Below are 22945 nucleotides of genomic sequence, written 5' to 3'. Positions count from 1 at the left end.
TGAATTAAGATAGGACGCCATTTCCGATGTCAGCAAGGGGGACAGGAAAGGGAAAGAAAATAAACAACAACAAACATTTTCAGTGTTTCCTGGTGTTTTTCTCTCTCTCCACACTCAATAATCATCGTATTTGTGTATGTATGCATATATGTATACATATTTCATCTCAAGTGACAGCAGGTGAAATTATTAGCTGAGCTTTTCTTCTGTTCCCAAATATTTCTGAGAACCTGGGTTTAGAAGGAAAATTTGCCTCAAAGGCCTCAGCCAGAATATGAATATGAATATATAGGTACAGGCTTGATCAGTGCTACCTAAAGTAAGTAGTTATTGCCATTAGGGTACTGTTGCCAAGGCACTATGAAGCAGTCCCAGGGACAGCCATGAGTCTTCTCCTCTGTTGGTTCAATCAATGTCCATTGCTTTGTTAAGATCACCATGTTCTATTACCTAAAACTTCAACGGGCAACAGGAGTGTTTGAGATCTACAGTGTATCGTAATAGCAATAGGAAATGTCTTGAATATGAGGATTTCCATGGATTTTTTTAATCCTGGCACCTTAAAAAGCTGGAAGGCAACCAAACAAGGAATAATTGCTTGGATATGAAAAATTCCTGTAGTTCGTCCAGTTTCATTCAGTTGTATTTTGGATGCAGAAGGAAGAGACCAAAACATGGTATTTGATTATGGCTCTGCCCCCCATCCCACCATCTGTTGATTCCCTGAAGCAGTGCTTTCCTTTTTACTCTGGAAAAGATAAGGAAAGAAGTTCCTTGGGTCACAGGCTATGATACATAAGCAAAAGAGTGTGAAATTCAGAATATGTGAGTCTGTCTACCTTTAACACAGAAACCTATCAGCCACTTCAGCCTTTAAGAAACCAGCATTTAACAGCAGGGAGAATTTTCTACAACACTCAACCTGCAACTCTAATAGTAAAAAGCAGTCCTTTTAAAAACTGTAATCCATAATATCTGAACACATTTCCTACGAAACATTCCATGAAATACTGGATCTATAAAATCTGTTGCATCCCAAGTTGGCTGCACTGCAATCACGCGATGGTATTGGGACCAATTAGGGCGCAATTGCTGTGCGAGCTCCAGGCTGCACAATGAACAACATGTTCCTCCCACCATGTTCCTCTCTGTTAAACCCTGCAAGGCAGTGATCAGTACTAGGGTTATAAACCAAATCGTTTATTAAAAAATGAGCCTGAAATTAAGGCTGGGCTGAAATTCCCTTCCAGTGGGTGTGGCCATTGGGAAGCTGCAGTAAGAGCTTTGCACCATTTCAGCAGAATGGGATTAAAATAAAAAAAGCTTGTAAAAAAGAAAACCTTTGGCCACCTGATGAAGTTAAAGAAAGGAAACCCCTCTCAAAACTTCCAAGAAATTTCCTTTCTCCACCCCCATGATATTTTGGGAGTCTTTCATTCTCATGCAATGAATGGTTGAAAAAGAAAGTTTCAAAATGTGCAGCACAGCACAGGTCAAAGTGATGTTTTTTATTACAGGCAGAGCTCTGATTGCTCTCTAGAGTTCATCGAGGTTGCATCGAGGTTTCACTTGACTCAGCAATTTACTGCTGAACCAGAAAGGTGGAGAAAAACTCCCAGAAATGAAGGTACAACATCATGCACAGCCTACACCAGCATTGCTCTTTCTGGCCAGGTATACAATAATCCCACAACAGCTCAGCTATCTGTGAATAGATGGCATTTCATAGTAGGAGGAACAAATGCCCTGGAGAAGCAAATCTGTCACCTATAAAGGGCAGATGTCCTAAGAATGTGAAATTCTGTGAATATTAGGGGCTGAGAGATGTAAGGTTAACCATATCACTGCTGGTTAGAGAAAATGTCTGGATCATGCATCTGTCTTACCATGGGGACACTGACAGGTACAGAAATCATAGACATCTCAGAACCTGCACCAGCATTACTCTTTCTAGCCAGGCATATGATACCCAGATGATGGCCCAGCTAACTTCTCCCAGCTACAATCTGTGGAGATATTATGTTTCTACTAGGAGTGTGGCGTGTGCTGGAGAAGCATATCTGCCCCCTAAATGTGCAGATATCCAATGGAATGCCATGAATACATGGCGGAAGCAAGGGTAACCATATCATTATTGCTAAGATATCTGGATTATGCACCTTTCTTACCATGGGATTGGTGATGGGGACAGAAGTCATCGTCATGTCAGAAGCAGGAGGCTCGATATCTTTCTTGCAAGAAATCAAACGCCAGTATGTTTCTCTTACCTGAGGATTCAAAATACAAAGCTACTAGGAAAAGATTTCTAGTCTCCCCATAAAAACACTCCCTTGCATCCCTTCTTCTCAAATGATGCTGACAATTGTGACTATCTAACCTTTCTCCTCTCCCCATTTAATTGCCCCATGTCACAATTTCCGCAAACGAATTTTCCTTTTGAAGTATATGCTTGTTTCTTCCCCACTGCCCCTCTCCTATTTGATTTTTCCTTTCAGATTTTGATGTATGCCCTTCCTTCTTGAGTACTTCAGTATTCACACTAGTGACCATAGTTTCCTCTTTTTCTCAGTGCCTCCTTTGATATCCATCTTTAGTATTCCCTGTTTGGGGCCTGTCTTTGACCCCATCCTCCACAGAGGGCTGTTTTACCTAAACTTGTACATCACTTGTTAACACTTTGTTTGATGCCTCATCACTCAGTGATTCACAGCTGCAGGTCTGAACTGTCTCTGTTGAGCCCATTGTTCTTTTTCTGATCTATCTCTGGAATGAGCCTCTCTAGCCAACACCACATCTCCTTTCATGTGTCTCATTGGCTGTATGCTTTTCCTTCTAGCACACATCCTTTGTGTCATTTCCAATACATTCACAATGTTCAGTTTTCTCCTGCTTCTCCCCACTCTCAACCTATTGTCTCTCATCTTAACTCTCAGGCCCTCTCTTAACTACATCCTGTCTTCCCTCTCCTTGCTTCTCTAAAATAAATCTCAGGGTTGTGCTCATTGTCCTTACTCATGAGAACTCCAGTATTGCCTGATTGCACAATGGAGAGTGGAAAAACTGCCAGAAAGAAAGAAAAAAAGAGGGAACAGAGTAGTGCAGATGCTAGCTGCTGACTAAAGTTCTAGCCTCAGTCAAATCCTCCTAGACTCTGCAGTCACTAGAGCATAGCCTATGTTTCATGCATATAACAAGCAAGCAAAATGGGACAGATTATTAAAAGTGATTTATACACTCTTAATTAGGTTATATGAAGATGAGAGTGTGAAACAAAAAGAAAGAAAACAGAATGGCACAGATTAAGTTTTACCATCTACCATCGCTGCAATAACCTTTAAACAAATGCATGGAGATGAGGATGCTTCAAACAGAGCTTTTAAGAAGCACTTTAAGGCAGCTTCTGCACCGACATTAGAGCTGAAAGAGGATTGTGGAGGCTACTTCAAAGTGTTTCTCAAAAGCACTATTTGAAGTAGCTTGCATGCTTCCCATGCAAGCAGGCAGGCAGCAGCAGCACCACTGGGGGAGGGTATTGTCACAGTTGCCCAGCCACTCACTTCATAGAAGCATGAGCTGCTTCAAACAGTGCTTTTGAGCAAGATTTAATCCCTACTCATCAGACGATGAGCGGAGATTAAACCCTGCTGCCTTGGCTGTGTGAACCTTTCTCCTCCTGGGAACAGGGTACACAGCCAAGGCAGGATTAAACATTGCCCTCCCAACCATCATCTGACATCATCACCTGATGGGTAGGTGGGTGCATTTTGGGGGAAATGACCTCCTCACATGCCAAATTGGATACCTAATAAACCCAGAATAGCTCCCAGACTGTTGGTTCCCCATCCCTGCACTAGAGCATAACCTCTATTGCATGCATGTAACAGCCAGCCAAATGGAAGCAAATTGTTCGATGTGATTTATATACTCTTAATTAGGCTTCATAAAGTCATTCCACTTGCACCAGTTAAGAGGAGGAAGGGGACAAACACTGTCAAAAGTGAGGAGTTTAGTTCTGAATACCTGTAGTAGCAATATAAATGGTCATTGGGGAGTCATAAGAGGAGGAGGAGGAAGGAAGTTTCTGATTCTGAACCCAAAGTGCACTTGCAGAGCTGATCTGCTCAGTATTGGCTGCCAATCTCATTCTGTTTCTTTGGAGTGAGTATTGCAGGAGCAAGGAACAAAATTGTCCCTTGTTCAACGGTCCACCAGGAGTCAGCCTTGAAAATTTGCACTAAGTTATATCTTGTTGTCAATTTACATTTCTTAGTACAGAAAGTATTGATCTGATGTGTAGAGATCTTTCCTATTCTACTTAGCTCAAGAGGATTCTTGAAGCTTCTCTGTGTGAAAGAAGCTTCATGATGTTTGAGAAGCTGAGTACAGCTGGTTTAAACTGGTTCTGTTATCTCTTTCTGTCAAGGTCATGCAGACTATAATAGTAGGGCCAGAAGGAGCCTGGGTTTCACTTACTTTCTCTTTCTATCTCTTTTCTGTCTGGTGTGGTGTTCTGTGGGTTAGTGTTGAGTTTAAGACTTATTATAAGTATTGTAAGTTTAAGTTAAGTCTGCTGCAACTGGATTTCTTATGGACAGTGCCAATCCTGAATGTATTGGATTTGAGACCATTATGCTCATTTGCCTTCAATAGCAGTGAAGCTCTGCTGGATGAAATATTCATTGCCTCAGGTATAAGTTTTTACTCCGCTAACGATATGTTGGAATCTGCTCTGGATCAATATTGAGTAGAATTTAAATGACACTTGTATCCTATTGCCCCACATTTTATTTGATATTGCTTGCTCTAAGTGCTACCCTCTCTTGTTCCATACATTACCTTCTTGTTCAGCAAGCAATGCACCAGGAAGATGAAGAATCCCTGCACACTGTTGGTGATTGTGAACAGGTATGCCATTACCTCAGCCAGAGGGCCAAACTGAAAGAGGCCTAGACACCAAGTCACACCCAGGATGAATACATGGGCCATTGCCTTAAATGTCAGTGACCTACAAAAGAGGAAGGCAACAGCATGGATGTCATGAAAAGGTAAGGGCAGTACTGGGAAGTTGTATTATCTGAACGAATCCCAGACAACCCTCTTTTTCTCAGTGGCTGTCCTTGAAAGTACATGTTCTTCACTCATGTTTAATAGAAGGAAACCAAAGCTTCATAAGACTTGGAAAAGTTGTGGGTAGCAATGGAAAGCAGTTAAGATTTGCTATAATGTCTGAAGTGTTCCAGTAACTCAGGTGCCAAATCACTAAGTCCAGTTTTTTAAATCACCACTTAAAACTGGGCAGCTGGATTTTGCACTCCTATGTGGTTTATCTTACCTCGTATTTCTGAGGGTAGTTATCTCAGAATTGAGAGATGCAAGTTTCATACGCAAGATCATCAGAATAAGGCAGAAAAACATAATGTTGATCTGAGAAAAAGAAAAATAATTTGAGAAAGGATAAAAAGTGCTCCACGGGAAAATGTGAAGCATAATTCTTAGGACTGTTGCATTTTGTGAGTGGGGTTCAATTGCAAAGCAGTAAATTTATGTTGGGCAATGAAAACAAATTTGGTGCTTACATGCAATAAACCCGCTTGTAAAACACACACACACACACACACACACACACACCAGACCTTTTGCAGGAAATAAAATGATGGGGCAATGTACTGGTAACTCATGTAACTGCTCCATGAACTAAGCAGAAATAATAAACTGGGTCATTGTATAACCTTCCCGCAAATATTGTGAAAACCAATCAGGATGACATTTCAATGAACAAACTCTCTGGAATTCACTTTATTCATATCCAGCTTCTAGATGAGTGATGCAGATTCACTATCAGTTTGAAAAAGTTTCTAGTGACATTGCAAAATTATTCGTAGCCCATATCAGTGTAGCAAAAAGGAGATATTGCACATTATTGATAACTAATTAAACTGAAGGCATGAGGGCAAATATAGAAGTAACTCTCAGGACTCCTTTCAAGTATTAGATGAAGCCAAAGACCTGGCCTAGATCTGGCTGACAACAAGAATTGTGAATTCTGCAGCTCAGCCCATAAAAGATTTCCTTTCCTTTAGCAGTTATAAAGCAGGGAGATGTTCAACAAGCAGTCTGTGTTTTCTTGTGTTTTTGCCCCATTTTCCTGTTATTTTTAGAGAATGAGAGCTATTTTTACTGACCACGATTATGGCACAGACAGGTCCCAGGAAGCTCCAGATAAAACCTTTCTCATGGTTAAGCCAGCAGCTAAGGAAAAAGAAATACCATCAACATAACTTTTGGAAAACCCACAAACACCAAAACTGCAGTTACACCTGAAAACACGGCTACATGTACACAACATTATATAGTCTACATTCAGTGTTCACTCAGCTTGTTTGTTTGTTTTCCCCTAACTAGTCCACACAGTCTGGAACTATTCCTCACTATATACCCCTCAAAAACACTTTTTCATAAATGTAGTTTCATTCTGAAAATAGAAACCCAATGCAGATTGATTCTGTTTTATGTCTAATGCCCAGTATGTCCATTTGAATATAGATGGAGGAGGATCCAGCGATTGCAGGGAAGGTGGGATCCACATCTGCCCAGTGACGTTCTAACTAAGATCACAGTTACCACTTCCTTATTGTGTTGGGGTGTGTGGAAAGGGCTTGGAAAACCTTAGCTGGTCTTTGTGTCTGTTAGCCCACAAACCTGGGTCTGTAGAGTGATAATAAAATCCATCAGTAAATACATTCAAGATTGAGGTGCACTAGTTACATGGGCAATCCAATTATTTTAAACAGAGGACTTCAAAGGATGACCTTTGCAGATCTCCCTGCCTCCCTATATTCTAAAACGGACACTTACTGATAATGGGTCCCATAGGACCCGGGTGAAATTGCTGCAGAAATGCCAACTATCATGGCAGGGAGCCCATAGCCACAGAGGTACATGGATATCTTCATGCACTTGCTGGTACCGCCGTAATTTGCCACTTTCAGGTTCTTGACGATGATGAAGAGGTTCACACCTTCCAAGAACATCCACACAAAACAGGCCAGGAAGAGGTACTGCAGAGTCCCAGCTATGACCGAGCACAGGATCTGGAATGGAAATAAAAGGCGCCCTTTTGTCAGTACTCAGTACTAGAATCCTGTACTGCTTTGGATCAGAGTGCATGACTGGATGGGGTAGTGAGCAGAGTTATCGAGTCTCTGCCATATCCTTCAAGGATGTGCCAAAATACCTTGTTGTGTGTTTTGTCAATTCCGATTAAGAAGATGAGGTCTGCAAAGAAGAGACACGAACTCAGCTGCAGGTGGATGAAGGTGCTGCTGTTTTGGACGGAGCGGCAAAAGAGAAAGGTAACAATGGACAAGAAGAGGCAGATGAGCGAGATGATCAGTCCAATGTAGCTGATAATGGAGAGGATCAGAGCTCCCTGTAACACAGGACAGTGGCTCTCAGAACCAAAAACTGACTTTTGATAAACATGGTTTTTTTACACTGCATCTAGCAGATTTTGATTCCATAAAGGAACAAAATCCTCAGCTTCCACAAGCTCCAGTGATTCCATAAGGGAAATTAAAGTGATCCTGAGCATCTCGCTGAAATGTCTATCTATCTATCATCTATCTATCATCTATCTATCTATCTATCTATCTATCTATCTATCTATCTATTAAACCTAATAGTTATGCCTTAAATACAATAAAAAGTTGGTGTGCAGCACCTCAGCCTGATTCCACCCCCTCACCAGTGTGGCACATCAGGTGTCTGAATTGCCCTTTTAACCATTAATGATGACAGAGAAACCTGCAGCAGTTTGCAGAAGTATTCTATGAACGTGTTTCTCCACCACTAACTCTGGAGTAGCCTCACACTATCTAATCCATGAAATATGGTACTATAACAAGACCCAAAACAAATGGATTGGTGGTGACTTAGGGTCTGGTCTTTCACTCTTTCCTCCAACAGGGAACTCAGACATTGTCAGGCCTAAGTCTGACTTACCTGCTTGGGAGTGGGGGCCATCAGCACAGCAAAGTTGGACAGGTACTGACAGCTGCATTCTGAATGAGTGCTGTTAGACTGGAGGAGCTGGCAGCCCTCAGGGGACCAGGCACCACTTCCGCTTGCAGAGTCCCAGTGGACACAAACCACTTTTTCCTGGGGAACTTTATTCTGTAAGAAAGGGGAAGGGTTGGAGGAAGATCTGGAGAAAGTCCACTGAAAGTTATGCGTCTTTCTGATGCAAAGAATAGGAGCCGCAAAGTAACAGGTAAAGAATACATGACAAACAGAAGGAACTATGGTATGTCTACGACAACATTTCTGATAAACTAGGATACCTGCCTGTGAATCTGAGTGTCAGGGAGCAAAGCTTGGATGTATACAGGGAGTTCAGCTGAGGGTCTTGTCCCAGCTCTACATTTTCCTTGACATTGGGGGAGGGGTCTCTCTCACATCTTAATAGATATTCACGATATGAACAGAAAAAACACTTCCCTGATCTCCTCTACAGAATTCATTTACTCACCTCAAGGTGACGAAAGGTGAGGTTGACAGGGCTGGAAATATTCCTCATCCAGCGGCTGGTGGAAGCGCTTAGCATCCTGGAGTTCATGCGGAAGACTTCTCCCAGAATTCCCCTGCTCTGCTGAGTCTCATCCTGCAGAAGAATCCCACTCAGGAGTGATCCCAGTCCACTGTATGACATAAAGGCCACAGCGACAGGACCTGCAAGAGACAGAAAGAATATCGGAGGCAGAATAGTGAAAATACATGTCACATACCAAAGATTGCCTCGGTATACACACATGTACTTTTCTTTGGTAGAATAGAGTGTTGCAGGAGTGAGAATCTGATTGTCCCTTAGGCAATTCCACACATATAAATTTCTCATGCTGCTGTCTGCACAATGCACTGTTTGTCCCTTCACAGGGACACCACATCCTGATGCCAGCCACAAGGGATAGGGAGTCATATTTTCTAGTTGTCCTGCCACAAGTCCCAGATTCTCATTTCCCAGCCAGGGCCAGTGGTTTGTACCTGAAGACTGGACCTCCTTCTCAAATATGTACAATTAGGTTGCATTTTTTTACTGCTGAGAAATACAGGTCAAATTGATGCTGACAGTCAATGAAACTAGTTAAAAGTACATGGTAAAGATAGTAAAAAGTTTGGTGTGTCTGAAGAAAGAGAATATTCAAGGTACTTTTCTAAGGGATTTAGAAGCACTGTGATAAGTTGCTATTGTGATAAGTTGCACTGTGATAAGTTGCTATTCTTTATCTTGAACAAGTGTTATCTGAGAAATGAGCAGAAAGCATACCTTGGGTGATCCTGTCAATCACTGCTTTAGGATCAATGGTCATTTGGTCTTCTTGAGCCTCTAAATGCAGAGCTTCATTTTTTGAAATAAACTCTTCACTGATTATGTGGGTTTGGATCACTACAATGAGCAAAGAAGAGACATGGGTTCTTAGATACACATCATGATGACTAACTATGTGTTTGTAGGGCAATGAAAAAGCAAATCCCAGAACGGACTGCAACAACAGATATGAAGGCAGGAGCACACATGTCATGAAACACAAACCATGAAACACTGACTTTTCCAAACACTAACCATGAAAGTTCACAAAAAGCCTAGCTCATTCCCGATCTAGCCATTGAGAGCTCACCCATCACTATAAATGGCTAGGGGTGTATGGATCAGCTTATTTCCATTTAAGTCAGTTTCACATGCATTCAATAATAAGTCTGTTCCATCCCATTTACTGCACTTTTTTTTTGAAGAAGAAAAATGTTTGTGTGGTTTCATCCATTTTCTCCTAATATACACATTTTTTACTCATCCCCCAACCCCCTTTGTATGCAGGGGAGTTTTTAACTGTGTTCCACTCAATGTATGTTAACTGCAAATCATGTATGTTCTGTTTAAAGTGCAGACCAAACAGAATTCTCTTCCATCCCTATGTGTGACAAATCTCTCGAAATCTCCAAACCTTCCTTCTCAACCTTCCAATATAGTTGGTAAAAAATCCCCAATGATGGCTTTCTGTTAGCGTCATAACAGAAATACAAGGAAACAGAAGGAAGGAAGGAAAGAAGAAGCAGAATTTTATCCACTGGGTTTCAGCAATATAAAATGAAGACAAACAAAACATTTCTCCTGCTGCTGCTGCTGCTGCTGCTTTGAAAGCCCTCTTAAATCTCTGTTGTTGTTGTTTAGTCGTTTAGTCGTGTCTGACTCTTCGTGACCCCATGGACCAGAGCACGCCAGGCACTCCTGTCTTCCACTGCCTCCCGCAGCTTGATCAAACTCATGTTGGTAGCTTCGAGAACACTGTCCAACCATCTCATCCTCTGTCGTCCCCTTCTCCTTGTGCCCTCCATCTTTCCCAGCATCACGGTCTTTTCCACGGAGTCTTCTCTTCTCATGAGGTGGCCAAAGTATTGGAGCCTCAGCTTTAGGATCTGTCCTTCCAGTGAGCACTCAGGGCTGATTGCATTCAGAATGGATAGGCTTGATCTTCTTGCAGTCCATGGGACTCTCAAGAGTCTCCTCCAGCACCATAATTCAAAAGCATAAATTCTTCGGCAATCAGCCTTCTTTATCGTCCAGCTCTCACTTCCATACATCACTACTGGGAAAACCATAGCTTTAACAATACGGACCTTTGTCGGCAAGGTGATGTCTCTGCTTTTTAAGATGCTGTCTAGGTTTGTCATTGCTTTTCTCCCAAGAAGCAGGCATCTTTTAATTTCGTTACAGCTGTCACCATATGCAGTGATCATGGAACCCAAGAAAGTAAAATCTCTCATTTCCTCCATTTCCTCCCCTTCTATTTGCCAGGAGGTGATGGGATCAGTGGCCATGAGCTTAGTTTTTTTGATGTTGAGCTTCAGACCATATTTTGCGCTCTCCTCTTTCACCTTCATTAAAAGGTTCTTTCATTCGTCCTCACTTTCTGCCATCAAGGCTGTGTCATCTGCATATCTGAGGTTGTTGATATTTCTTCTGGCAATCTTAATTCCGGTTTGGGATTCATCCAGTCCAGCCTTAAATAAGCAGGGAGACAATATACAGCCTTGCCGTACTCCTTTCCCAATTTTGAACCAATCAATTATTCCATATCCAGTTCTAACTGTAGCTTCTTGTCCCACATAGAGATTTCTCAGGAGACAGATGAGGTGATCAGGCACTCCCATTTCTTTAAGAACTTGCCATAGTTTGCTGTGGTCGACACAGTCAAATGCTTTTGCATAGTCAATGAAGTAGATGTTTTTCTGGAACTCTCTAGCTTCCTCCATAATCCAACGCATGTTTGCAATTTGGTCTCTGGTTCCTCTGCCCCTTCGAAATCCAGCTTGCAATTCTGGGAGTTCTCGGTCCACATACTGCTTAAGCCTACCTTGTAGAATTTTAAGCATAACCTTGCTAGCATGTGAAATGAGCGCAATTGTGTGGTAGTTGGATCACTGCCTTGTCGTGGCGAAGGGGCTTGAACAACTCAGAGAAACTATGAGCTATGCGGTGCAGGGCCACCCAAGATGGACAGGTCATAGTGGAGAGTTTTGACTAAACGTGATCCACCTGGAGCAGGAACTGACAAGCCACTCCAGTATCCCTGCCAAGAAAACGCCATGGACAATTCTCCTTACCTATTGAGTTAGTAACCACAGTCTGAGATTGGTGCTCTGGAGATGCAATAGCTTTTGCAACTGCGGCTGAGGCCAGTCCGTCCAAAACCAATGTCACAGCTGATACACGCTCCTCATTTGTTTCAATACTCTGTAGGGAACTGCTGACAAGAAGTTTGTCAACGGAGCCCACTGTGTCCTGCAGCATTACAAGAAGCAAAGAAACCACATGACAATTCAAAACCTTGCTTGCCTTCTTACAATCAGTTCTTCAAGAGAGGCAGGAGGGTAGCTACATGAGAACAGGCCTTCTCTGCAGTGGCTCCTCGTTTGTGGAATGCTCTCCCCAGGGAAGTTCACCTGGTGCCTTAATTATACACTTTTAGGCACCAGGCAAAAACATTCCTTTTTAACCAGGCCTTTGGCTGACCTATACCCTTTAAAATGTGACTCTTAGGGGAGGGGAGTGTTATTGGATTATTGTTTTTATTTTGATTTCATATATCGTGATCTTTTTTTGTGAATCGCCCTGAAACCTCCAGGTATAGGGCAGTATAAAAATTCAATAAATAAATGAATGAATTCTCAGAATATGTACATAACATGGTAGATTTTGCATGGCTCAATGGGTGTACATTATCCTAGAGCAAAAGAAAATATCTACCTGTCTGTCTGTTCTTTAATTGTGAAACAACAACAAAATTTACAATTTAATATCAACTACATAGACCACTTCAAGATCAAAAAATATTACCTTTTTTCTGTATTCCTCTCCCATGGATGATGGGTAAGGATAATAGGAATTCTAGTCCAATAACACCTTCAGGGCCACATGATCTCCATATTTTTATTTGTTTGAAATTAAACAGTTTTGAACCCATTGAAAGCCTTGTCTGTGTAAACTGTCATAGAGCCACCCATCCTTCACTGACCACAATACACAGTAGGAAACCACACAGTCTTGCAAACAGGAAGGCACAGAACTTCTCAGGAAGGAGATGCTGTGGCCAAATGTTGCCTCAGTTCTTGGGAAGCCTTACCTGCAAGGAAGTTGGTATCACACTGCCATTTTCACAGAAGGATGAAAAAACATTGAAGGCTGGCCCTACCACTGAGCAGTAGAAACTGATGTTATGACTGAAGTAATTCTAGGAGAAGAGAAGAAATGTGTGTTGGCAGAGATCAGCTGACAAGGAAATACAATGAAATACCCCCCCAAAAAAGTAGTATAGGCTGGGTTGCGTCAAATGGTCTGATATTGCCCCAGGCATGAGCAGAAAATATTTTGCTGGGCCAAATAGTGGTAATAATGGTTGCACTAGGATTAGAGACACCCAGATTCAAATCCCCTCTTAGCTATGACGCTCACTAGGAGAGCATTGGCCATGTTGCTGGGCAGATCAGTTGTGCATTTAAGGCAAATTACTTCCCCCAAAGAATTCTAGGAACTGTAGTTCCCCCCTCCCAGGGCTACAATTTGCAGAATTCTGAACAAACTACAGTTCCCAGGATTTTGTGAAGGAAGTCATGTTGATTATTGTCCATTGAATACGTTGTAAATGTATGGGGTGGATCTGCCCATTATCTCTCAGCCAAACTTACTTCACAGAGATGTTGGGCAGATAAGACCTATTTCAGTTTCCTCCCTTTCCTTCCAGCAGCTCTTCACAAAAACAGTGGTTCTTTCACAACCCTCCCCCAACCCCTTTCTTAACACACTCTGTAACATCAGAGTGAGGTCTGGAACATAATAATAATAATTTTTATTACATTTATTAGTGACAAACATAAAAGTCTCAAAGATAGAATACAACAAAAGCATTTTACAACCAGTAAACTTTAAAACAATGAGCAATACAAAATATTATATATATATATATATATATATATATATATATATATATATGAGAATATCGAGGATATATAGAGTAATTAGCGCCGCATATAGAAATCATAAGCAGGTTGCCTCCTACACATGCTTAGCACAGGATTTTCATTATGTTCCAATAATTATTTTTCTAATCAGTTGAAAATGGTTTTCCCCACCCACCTGCCCAACTGAAGAAACAAATTTCCAGAAGATGGGAAGGAATCACTTCAACATTTTTTAAATGTCCTTTATCCATAAAGTAAAGGAGTGAGTAGAACATGAATCAAGCATTTTCCTTGTCCAATTTCCTCCTTCCCTCCAGTTCCCTCAATTTTCAACAGATTTGGAGAATGAGAGTGAGTTAGCTAACAATGAAAACATCTAATTTGCATTTAGCACTACTGTTCTAGTGGGGAGAATCACCATTTGCATTTCAAAGAAGAAACATTGACAGTGTTAGCATACCAACCAACCCAGTAAGGTTAAGCATATCAGATTTACAGAACTGTGTTAATTTCACACATATCACAACACACATACCTCTGGTTTTGTTGCATTGAAACACACCCCTAGACCACCATTTTGTCTTACAATATCTGGTTGGCAGTGGTAGGGAATTTCTGAAAAGAAAACATAATGTACAACTAACATGCAATGCATGGGCTCCATGTAAACTTGTACGATTTGTGTGCTTGTTATGTGTTTGGAGATGACAGATTGTGCCACCATTTTTTCTGATCAAAAATTATATCTTCTAGTTATTTCTGAATGTATTGAACTGGGGTCTAAAAGAGTTTAGGCTTCTAAATACTAAACACTTTTAGCATGGATTGCTTTTGTATAATAATCATTTAAGCTTATATGTGTAAGAGAAGACTGCTATGTGTGAAGAATATATTGTAGCCCCCACCCTCAACCCACCAGGTTTTCCAGCAATCCTCTGCTGATATCTGTGCCTAAAGAGCTTCGGCTTCTGATCCTGACAGCTGCACCATCTTTCCACCTACAGAATTAGGATTTTATTGATAATAAAGAAATACTTTCTACCCTTTGGGATGGCTAAAACCCCAGTGTTATTTATTAACTTATATACTTCTTGCATTCCAGAATGGCTTGTAAGCAGTTTACAACTATAGAATCAATTAGGACATTCATTCATGATTATAATACACAATAGCAATTCAATAAGAGAGGAATGAAATGTCATTTATTAAAACATACAATAAAGAAGCCAATTGAAACAAGGACAATCAAAACCCTCCGAGAAACAGTTTAGAATTGACAGAACAATAATGGAGTATTGCCATTGGTTATGACATTAGCAATGGCTGAATATCAAATTTCCATTCATAACTGCAGCTCAAGTAGATGCCATTTAAAGGATCTGAGAATTAACACACTTACTCTCACAACTGGTCTGACTGGTTCCCAAAGTTGTCATTTCCCTGTATCCTTCTTCACAGACACAGCTGGAGTTATTATATGAAACAGAATTAGGACCACAGTCTACGGATGTGCCATTGTCAATGGTAGTGCTGCCTTCATCATCCACATAAACTAAACAGAGGAAAACATAAAAATGGTATTCCACAGGCAAGCTGTGCCCTCCTGCACTGAGGGCAGAGAAGAACTGGTTGGTCTTAGGAAGATGTGGGTAAAGGTGACCCCTGACCATTAAGCTCAGTCGCGGATGACTTTGGGGTTGCGGCGCTCATCTCGCTTTACTGCCCGAGGGAGCCGACATTTGTCCGCAGACAGTTTTTCTGGGTCATGTGGCCAGCATGACTAAGCCGCTTCTGGTGAAACCAGAGCAGTGCACGGAAACACTGTTTACCTTCCTGCTGGAGTGGTACATTTTAATCTGCTTGCACTTTGACGTGCTTTCAAACTGCTAGGTGGGCAGGAGCTGGGACCGAGCAATTTGAACCGCCAACCTTCTGATCGGCAAGCCCTAGGCTCTGTGGTTTAGACCACAGCGCCACCCGAGGAAGAAGTGGACAAGGAGCAAATATTTAATCCGCAAGTATATAAGCAGTATTACTTAGCAATACTAACTAGCACAATGACAAGTATATAAACAGTATGAGCTCACTGATTTTCATGCAAAATACTTTTAGAAAGAACTGCTACCAGCTAGCTATGCAATATTTTCAAACCCTCTCCATTTTATACTGGCTTGATAGTCTCTGAGAGGGTCAGGGCTCTACATCATTATACCAGTAAGAATAACATGGTGGCAGCCAAGGGCATAGCCAGGATTTATTTGGGGGGGAGGGCTTAATGTTAGAGGGACAAGCTTTATGTTGGGGGAGGGGGACAGAACCGAGTTATTTGTGACACAATTGGTCAGTTAAATCAGTCTGATCCAAGGTGAGGAAATGTTCGCACGGCCACCCAGGTCACTATCCTTTAGGCTGTTGTATTAACTTTAAAGTTGATTCTGTCATGGTTTAATATGTACATACTGTGACGATCAAATGCATGCCAATGGCCTACACATTTTTGGCAAATTCTACTGTGTGGTGGGGTTGTTTGTACATGCTTCGTATAACATTGACACGCTGATTCATAACAAGTGCAAATGCCGTGTTGTTTCCTGTCAGGCTCCACTTCACGGAGCAATGTGCATTGTGACCCTTTCTTTCGATTGCTACAGCATGGGATTTACAGGTGCTAACGATGCAGACATGGTCCAAAACATACCTATATCATAAAGCTTCAAAATTTTATCTAATTGCCATTGTCGTGGACCACCAGATCCTACAAAGAAACAGCAATTGTTAACATTTCTTAAAGAAGCAGAGTCCCATGAACAAGATATGTTTACATGGAAGTACTTTCTAGTGCATTTGAGGATAGAATGTGTACATAATATACCGTATTTTTCGCTCTATAACACGCACCTGACCATAACACGCACATCGTTTTTAGAGGAGGAAAACAAGGGAAAAAATTCTGAATGAAACAGTGGATGTATCATTTTTGTGCTTCATGCTGTGGCCACAGACATGTGATCTGATGGTGAATTTGGGGTAGCCCAATGCAAAGATCCTGTGGATCCATGCTTTTAAACCACATTTTTGCACCATTGCAGCCCCAGGCAACAGTGGGTGCGTGATTTTGGGGGGGCAGGCTGTAGCCATGGACATGCTATGTGATCTGATGGTGAATTTGGGGTGACCCAATGCAAAGATCCTGAGGATCCATGTGGATCTATGCTTTTTAACCACATTTTTGCACCATTGCAGCCCCAGGCAACAGTGGGTGCGTGATTTTTGGGGGGCAGGCTGCTATGTGATCTGATGGTGAATTTGGGGTGGCCCAATCCAAAGATCCTGAGGATCCATGTGGATCCATGCTTTGTAACTACATTTTAAGTGGGGAGGGAAGGAAAAACACAGAAGGGACAAGGAGCATGAGAGCGGTGTGCAGAGAAGCAGCTGGCTAAGAATGCAGGAGAGGGGTTTAACGGGAGGGAGGAAAGGAAGGCAAAAGTTTCCCCAAACCGAAGCCAGCCCCCCCCCCTCTCCTGCATGTTTTCTGGCTGCCTGCGAGGAGCACGGAGAGGAATTAGAAGGAAGGACGCTTCTGCTTTCCCCTCTGCTTGCCTGGAGGGGAGAGGATTTGCCTGCTCTTTGTTCCGTTTGAGCAAACACAGCAATGAAACACAAGCGGGTGGGCAGTAAGACCCTGAGGCAGAATGCAGGAAAGCAGCAACTTCCTCTTTTCAGATTCCCTTCTCCGACGCAATGCACGATTTGATTTTTGCTGATTTTTGTTCCTGCGCTCCCCTAGTCGGCTCCAGGGACCCCCCCCCCCACATTCGCTCAATAACACGCACAGACATTTCCCCTTCCTTTTTAGGAGAAAAAATCTGCGTGTAATAGAGAGAAAAATATGGTAAATGCTATGGACTATTCAGCAGATAAAGGAAAGAAAGAGGGATTAACCTTTGTCCCTGGGCTTCAACTAAGGAGCTGACTGCTGCCCATATTAATTCTCCCCATCTCACTTTCTGTCCAGATCTTGCAGTTGCAAATTAGCTAGCCATCTTCTGAAGTGAAACCCATGCATCAGGAATTCTCCACCCTTTTATTTTCATTCCAAAGTCTGGTACAGAGGACAATGCACGTGCAGTTTGACATTACTTTCAGTTCCTATGTTATGGTTATATATTAAGTCTATATTTGACCAATAAAAATATTTAAAAACCACAGATTGAGGTCTATTATTCAGAAATTTCCTTCATCACCTTTTCCCAAAATTTGTACTCTTTTGCAAGACCATCACATGTGCTGATAGATCATTTGATTAAATACATTTCTTAAATAGATGGATACCTGGAAGGAGTAGAGGCCAAGAACATTGCCCTCTTCAACAACATTAAAATAATAGTAAACAATGGTAAAAATTGAATCAATAATTGCTCCCACATTTTTCCAAATATTCTCCAGGAGAAAATATTTTTTACCTCTTTCATCTTCGTGCACAACAGCAAATCCAAGACAAATTCCTTGACAAATAACAAATCCTAGGAGCAATATTTAAAAAACTATATTAAAAACAGCTGTTTGCCAGGATAGAAAGCCCCATACTGAGTTTTATTTTTAAAAAGAAACATTGCTGAGGCAACAAATGTCTAAAGCAGAAAGTTCTTCCTTATAAAATTCTGTACATTCATCTTTAAAATGCCAGAGACTTCTTCACATTTTGCAGAAACGGATTTCCTCTAATGTTTTTTGGTTGTTCCAGGTTTGTGTCTGTCCCTTTCCTCTCCCCGCTTCCATCTTAATCATAATTACAAAGGGTTGTATTCGGCATAGCACCAAGGACAATGTTCTGTCAAAGCAAGGGTTTCTTCCAATGCAGCAGAATGTTCCCCCCTCTCCTCCCATTCCCCCTGTGTCTTTTCTGTAGGATTCTTCAACCCTCCAAAGCAGAGTTGGGGGCAGTGTGCAGTGCATACAGGGGTAGGAGGGGGGAGGTCCAATTGCATTAGTGCTTACCCTTGTACTAGTGCTTTTATTTAGTTGAATACCACCCAGAACATCAGAGTCTGCCACTTGAGTTGGAAATGGGGTGTGATGGAGGCTTTGGCTAAATGGTCTTCACAGCAGTTCATTTTACCGCTTCACAATGAAATTTGAAAGTTCCTGCACAAGCCAGTCCTAACAGCACAACCTCCGACATTTCTCCAATGAAAACAGGAGTCTTTCACATCACCCGCTAGTATCTTACCTGTCTAACAGTACATACATACTACCATGCATTTATAACACACTTAAAGCACATCCCCTTGCAAAAAGAGAGGGAGGGAGGGAGGGAGGGAGAAAAGAATCCTGAGAATTTTTGCTTCTTGGTGGTGCTGGGAATTATAGCATAAACTACCATGCCCAGAACCATTTGGGGGCGAATGTGTTTTAAATATGACTTTAAATATATGGGGCATATGCAGCCTGAATCAACAACTTTCTACATGCAATGCATTTGCTCTGCCTCTGAGCTATTTCTCCTTGCTTATGTTGAATGTCTTAGCCTATCAATTTCCTACTCACCCAGAAGTGTGGTCCTCATGGTCTTGTTGGTACTGAGGTAATGAATGGTTTGTTTATGCTTGTGACTAGAAGTTAAAGCAAAAAGGAACTAAGAAATGCTGAAACCACAAGTTTAGAACAGTTCCCATAAGTAGTATTCAAGTTCAGTCCCCACTATGACCCCAAGATCTCTTTCCCGGTCAGTTGAGAGTATATGCAAAATTTCAAAAAAAAACAAAAACGCCCCAGGGTACATCATTTTATACTTGCTTATAATGAGCTGCATTTGCCATTTTACTGACTGTTCATCCCATCAGGAGAGAATCTTTTGGAGCTTTTCACAAAAACCACACTGAACCATTTGGTATCATCAACAACTTCACCACCTCACTCCTAACTCTATACCATTATGCATTCATTTATTATTAACAATAATAGTACAGTGGTACCTCGGGTTAAGCACTTAATTCGTTCCGGAGGTCCGTTCTTAACCTGAAACTGTTCTTAACCTGAAGCACCACTTTAGCTAATGGGGCCTCCCGCTGCCGCCGCGCCGCTGGAGCATGATTTCTGTTCTCATCCTGAAGCAAAGTTCTTAACCTGAAGCACTATTTCTGGGTTAGCGGAGTCTGTAACCTGAAGCGTATGTAACCCGAGGTACCACTGTAGTAATAATAATGTACCGTTTACTCTAAGGTCCCAGGGCAGGTTACAACAATTAAAACACAATCTTAAAAATAGTTTAAAACAACTTAGATTCACAGAAATAAAGTGGGTCCGAAAAAAATGTCAAAGGCAAGAGTATAGAGGTACATCTTCAGCATTTGCCAAAGGCTATATAATGAAGGCACCAGGCACACTTCCATGGAGAGTTCCACAACATAGGGAGAGAATGCCCTCCCCTGAGCCACCATTCACTAATCTTCTGAATAAGTTAAAAAACACAGGCCTAAATACCAAACCTGGGTGGACTCTACTTTCCACAATACTCTGTTTCTTGGTCCCAGCAGCAGTTGGCATGGGATCCAGCAGAGGGTCCCACTAGGGATGAAAGGATGTGTCAATTTCAGTTCTCTCTATTTCTCATTCTTCCAATCTTCATTTGGCTCTCCCCATTTTGCAGCAATTTGCGATTTTAAAAAATCCTTCTGAAAATTCACTAGCATTTTAGTGTGAATTTCTCTTAATAAACACATTTGTAGAGGCAGTTTTTGACTAATTTTCACATTTTTGCAAGCAATTTTCTTAATATAATGTGTTTTTCATATGTTATTTTCACTAGTATCTTAATTTTCATGCACGCTTTCCCCTAAATTATGCTTTTTCATGTTTTGAACTTGTTGTCCTGTGCCTTTGTTCCACGGAGGAGACTTCCTGCTCTGTGTCTTTGGTGACCTCTATATTTTAATGAGTCTTCATTTTTCTTGAATACATATGCCTTTAAACACTGCCTTCATTATTTCCCACAGCAATCCTCTGTATTATTTTCCTTAATAATTATGCATTTTGTAAAGGTTAAAAAAAAAGGTAAAGGACACCTGGACAGTTAAGTCCAGTTGAATCCGACTTATCTCCACTTTCAGACCGAGGGAGCCAGTGTTTGCCCCATCACCAGTAAAATAAAAGTGCCCGTCTTATTGAATTATGTGCATTAAATGGAGAATAGGGTGTGTTCTTGTCTTTCACCTCAGGCAGCAAAATGTCTTGGGCTAGCTTGGCACAGCATCATAGTGGCACTTGGGCAACACTGTGGCACTGAGCACAACTTGGCTAAATAGATAACTAAAGTCTCAGTATATTGTTTTGAGAGCTGTGTGGCATTCTGAAGTTGTCGTGCACTGAGAATTTCATCGTTGTTGTTTGTTTGTTTGTTTATAAATTTTGTTTAAACCAGGAGTGTATTTTTTGAGCTTCAATTCTATCGAAATTGGAATTTAGTGCTTAAAAAAACAAAAGTTTTTTAGAGGCTCCTGGACTGGCAAAGGCACTGCCAAATAATTCCAGTTACAGATAGGTAACGAAAGCTCATACCAAGAACTAACTTAGTTGGTCTTTAAGGTGCTACTGGAAGGAAAAAAATTGTTTGTTTTGCCAAATAATTGTACCTTTAAGCAACAGCAACATACTGTATTTTTCGCTCCATAAGACGCACCTGACCATAAGACGCACCTGGTTTTTAGAGCAGGAAAACAACAAGAAGAAAAATTCTGACTCAAATGTTGTACTAAACTATTTAAAACAGCAAAGCGGGTGGCTCCCGTCCGCTTTGCTGCTTTAAAGCGAGCCACAGTATATAATGAAGAGAATGGAAAAAGGATAGACATTCCATTACAATGTAACTGTTTTCATTATCACTGGGAAGTCAGTATTGGCAGCCGTCGCATAAACTAAAATTTGAGCATTTTACTGTTATTAATCAAGAATGGTAATAGTCAGGGAGAGAAACCAGGGCTGTGCAAATAAGAAGTGCTCAGAGTATGGAGGAACAGCAAAAAAATCAAATGATTGCGCTCCAGTTCCTAAATCTTTGAAGTTTTCTCAAAACAGGTATGGTTGTTTAGAAAGGAATATTCAAAGAGTGGGGAATGGAGTGACTGAGCAAAGAACAGAGGAGGAAAAGAGGGCAGATAAATAGCTTCCATTCAATACCAAGAGAACGCAATGTTTTTCATTTGGTATCAGTGGACTGTACTTGTAAGAATTTGTATAATGGATTATAGATTTGGAGTGGAATATCAGTGCCTCTTTTCAGCAATAAAGATTAGCTGCTAGGAACATGGTCCACACACAAACACACAGGATGTCCGGTTATAGTTGTGCAGTTTAAACTGTATAACTGAGCCAGATGCCTGCTCGGTTTTAGCTGAGCTCACTATTACTGGTTTGTGGAAATGCTTTGCATGTATTTATGACTAGTTCCGCAAAACTGCTACTTGAAGAAATCCCCAAACTTAATATTTTTAAACTTCAAATGGAGCTCAGAATCCAGTTAGGCAATCAAGCCTAGGAGGCACTGAGAGGCGGCAATTTGCTGCTCCCCCACCCTACCCCCAGAGAGCAGCCCAGGAGCACACAGCCTTCCTGCTGCTTGCAAACCTTGCCAGGGCTTCAGGGGAAAGCAGAAGCTGAAGGCAGATCAGTGTGGCTCCCCCCCCCCCCAAAGAGCAGACCAGGAGCACACAGCCTTCCCGCTGCTTGCAAACCTTGCTGGGGCTTCAGGGGAAAGTGGAGGCTGCCGGCAGAGCAGCGTGGCTCCTCCCCCCACCCCCAAAGAGCAGCCCAGGAGTGCGGGGCAAGGGCGACTTGGCTCCAAGGACCACACATTCGCTCCAAAAGATGCACAGACATTTCCCCTTACTTTTTAGGAGGAAAAAAAGTGTGTCTTATGGAGCGAAAAATACGGTAACTCAAATTGCATTTTAAATTCATAGCCATGTATTTGAGCTAAAAATAGCAGCTCCAATGTTGTCCTTTTAAAATTAGTATTTGCTTTAAAGAACCTGCAGGTCATTGCATTGACAAATATGACCTGAAAACTGTTAATTCCAAATTAATAAACTTTCCCAAGGCTAAGCTTTTAATAGTAATCCATGTGCAAAAGCTTACAGTTATTGTGAGTGAAGTTGGGGTGCCATTTCTGAGGTCAGCAGGAAGGGCAAGGCATGGGAGAAAAACATCAAAAGATGTTAAATTCATTTCTTATGATTTATTTTCTTTTTCATGCTGTATTAATAATGCATAGCAACTACTGTGCAATACAGTGTGAGATACAGGTACTCCTAATGCAGGAAGGAGGAACTTGTTGCCCTCCATATGCTGTTGGACTATGGCCAATAATAATATTAAAATAATTTATTATTTATACCCCGCCCACCTGGCTGGCTTTCCCCAGCCACTCTGGGCA

The 22945-nt window shown here is 41.6% G+C and overlaps 1 protein-coding gene across 1 annotated transcript; it reads right to left on the bottom strand.

Moving 5' to 3' along the window:
• On the bottom strand, positions 1-19081 carry LOC128415124 (adhesion G protein-coupled receptor E3-like). Its single transcript, XM_053390990.1, has 17 exons — positions 19063-19081; positions 17979-18038; positions 16211-16267; positions 14912-15064; positions 14048-14127; positions 12678-12785; positions 11659-11836; positions 9323-9442; positions 8528-8727; positions 8002-8172; positions 7235-7429; positions 6856-7091; positions 6183-6249; positions 5333-5424; positions 4837-5005; positions 2169-2267; positions 1-748 (listed from the first exon to the last, which is right to left on the bottom strand). Exons 1-17 carry the CDS (start codon positions 19079-19081, stop codon positions 686-688), a joined length of 2067 nt encoding a protein of 688 aa, XP_053246965.1. The 3' UTR covers positions 1-685.
• Positions 19082-22945: the final 3864 nt, after the last annotated feature.

The sequence above is a fragment of the Podarcis raffonei genome, chromosome 6, assembly GCF_027172205.1.
Source record: "Podarcis raffonei isolate rPodRaf1 chromosome 6, rPodRaf1.pri, whole genome shotgun sequence".
Taxonomy (NCBI): Eukaryota; Metazoa; Chordata; class Lepidosauria; order Squamata; family Lacertidae; genus Podarcis; species Podarcis raffonei.
The sequence above is the reverse complement of the archived record's forward strand: the minus strand, read 5'-3'. Positions and strand labels throughout refer to the sequence as shown.

Bases quoted from the DNA above. Each gene is read 5' to 3' on its own strand.
- LOC128415124 (XM_053390990.1), bottom strand. The intron at 8,173-8,527 runs GTGAGTAAATGA...CCTTTCTTACAG, and splicing joins TCACCTTTCGTCACCTTGAG to AATAAAGTTCCCCAGGAAAA. The intron at 2,268-4,836 runs GTAATGTATGGA...TTGAATCCTCAG, and splicing joins ATTGCTTGCTGAACAAGAAG to GTAAGAGAAACATACTGGCG.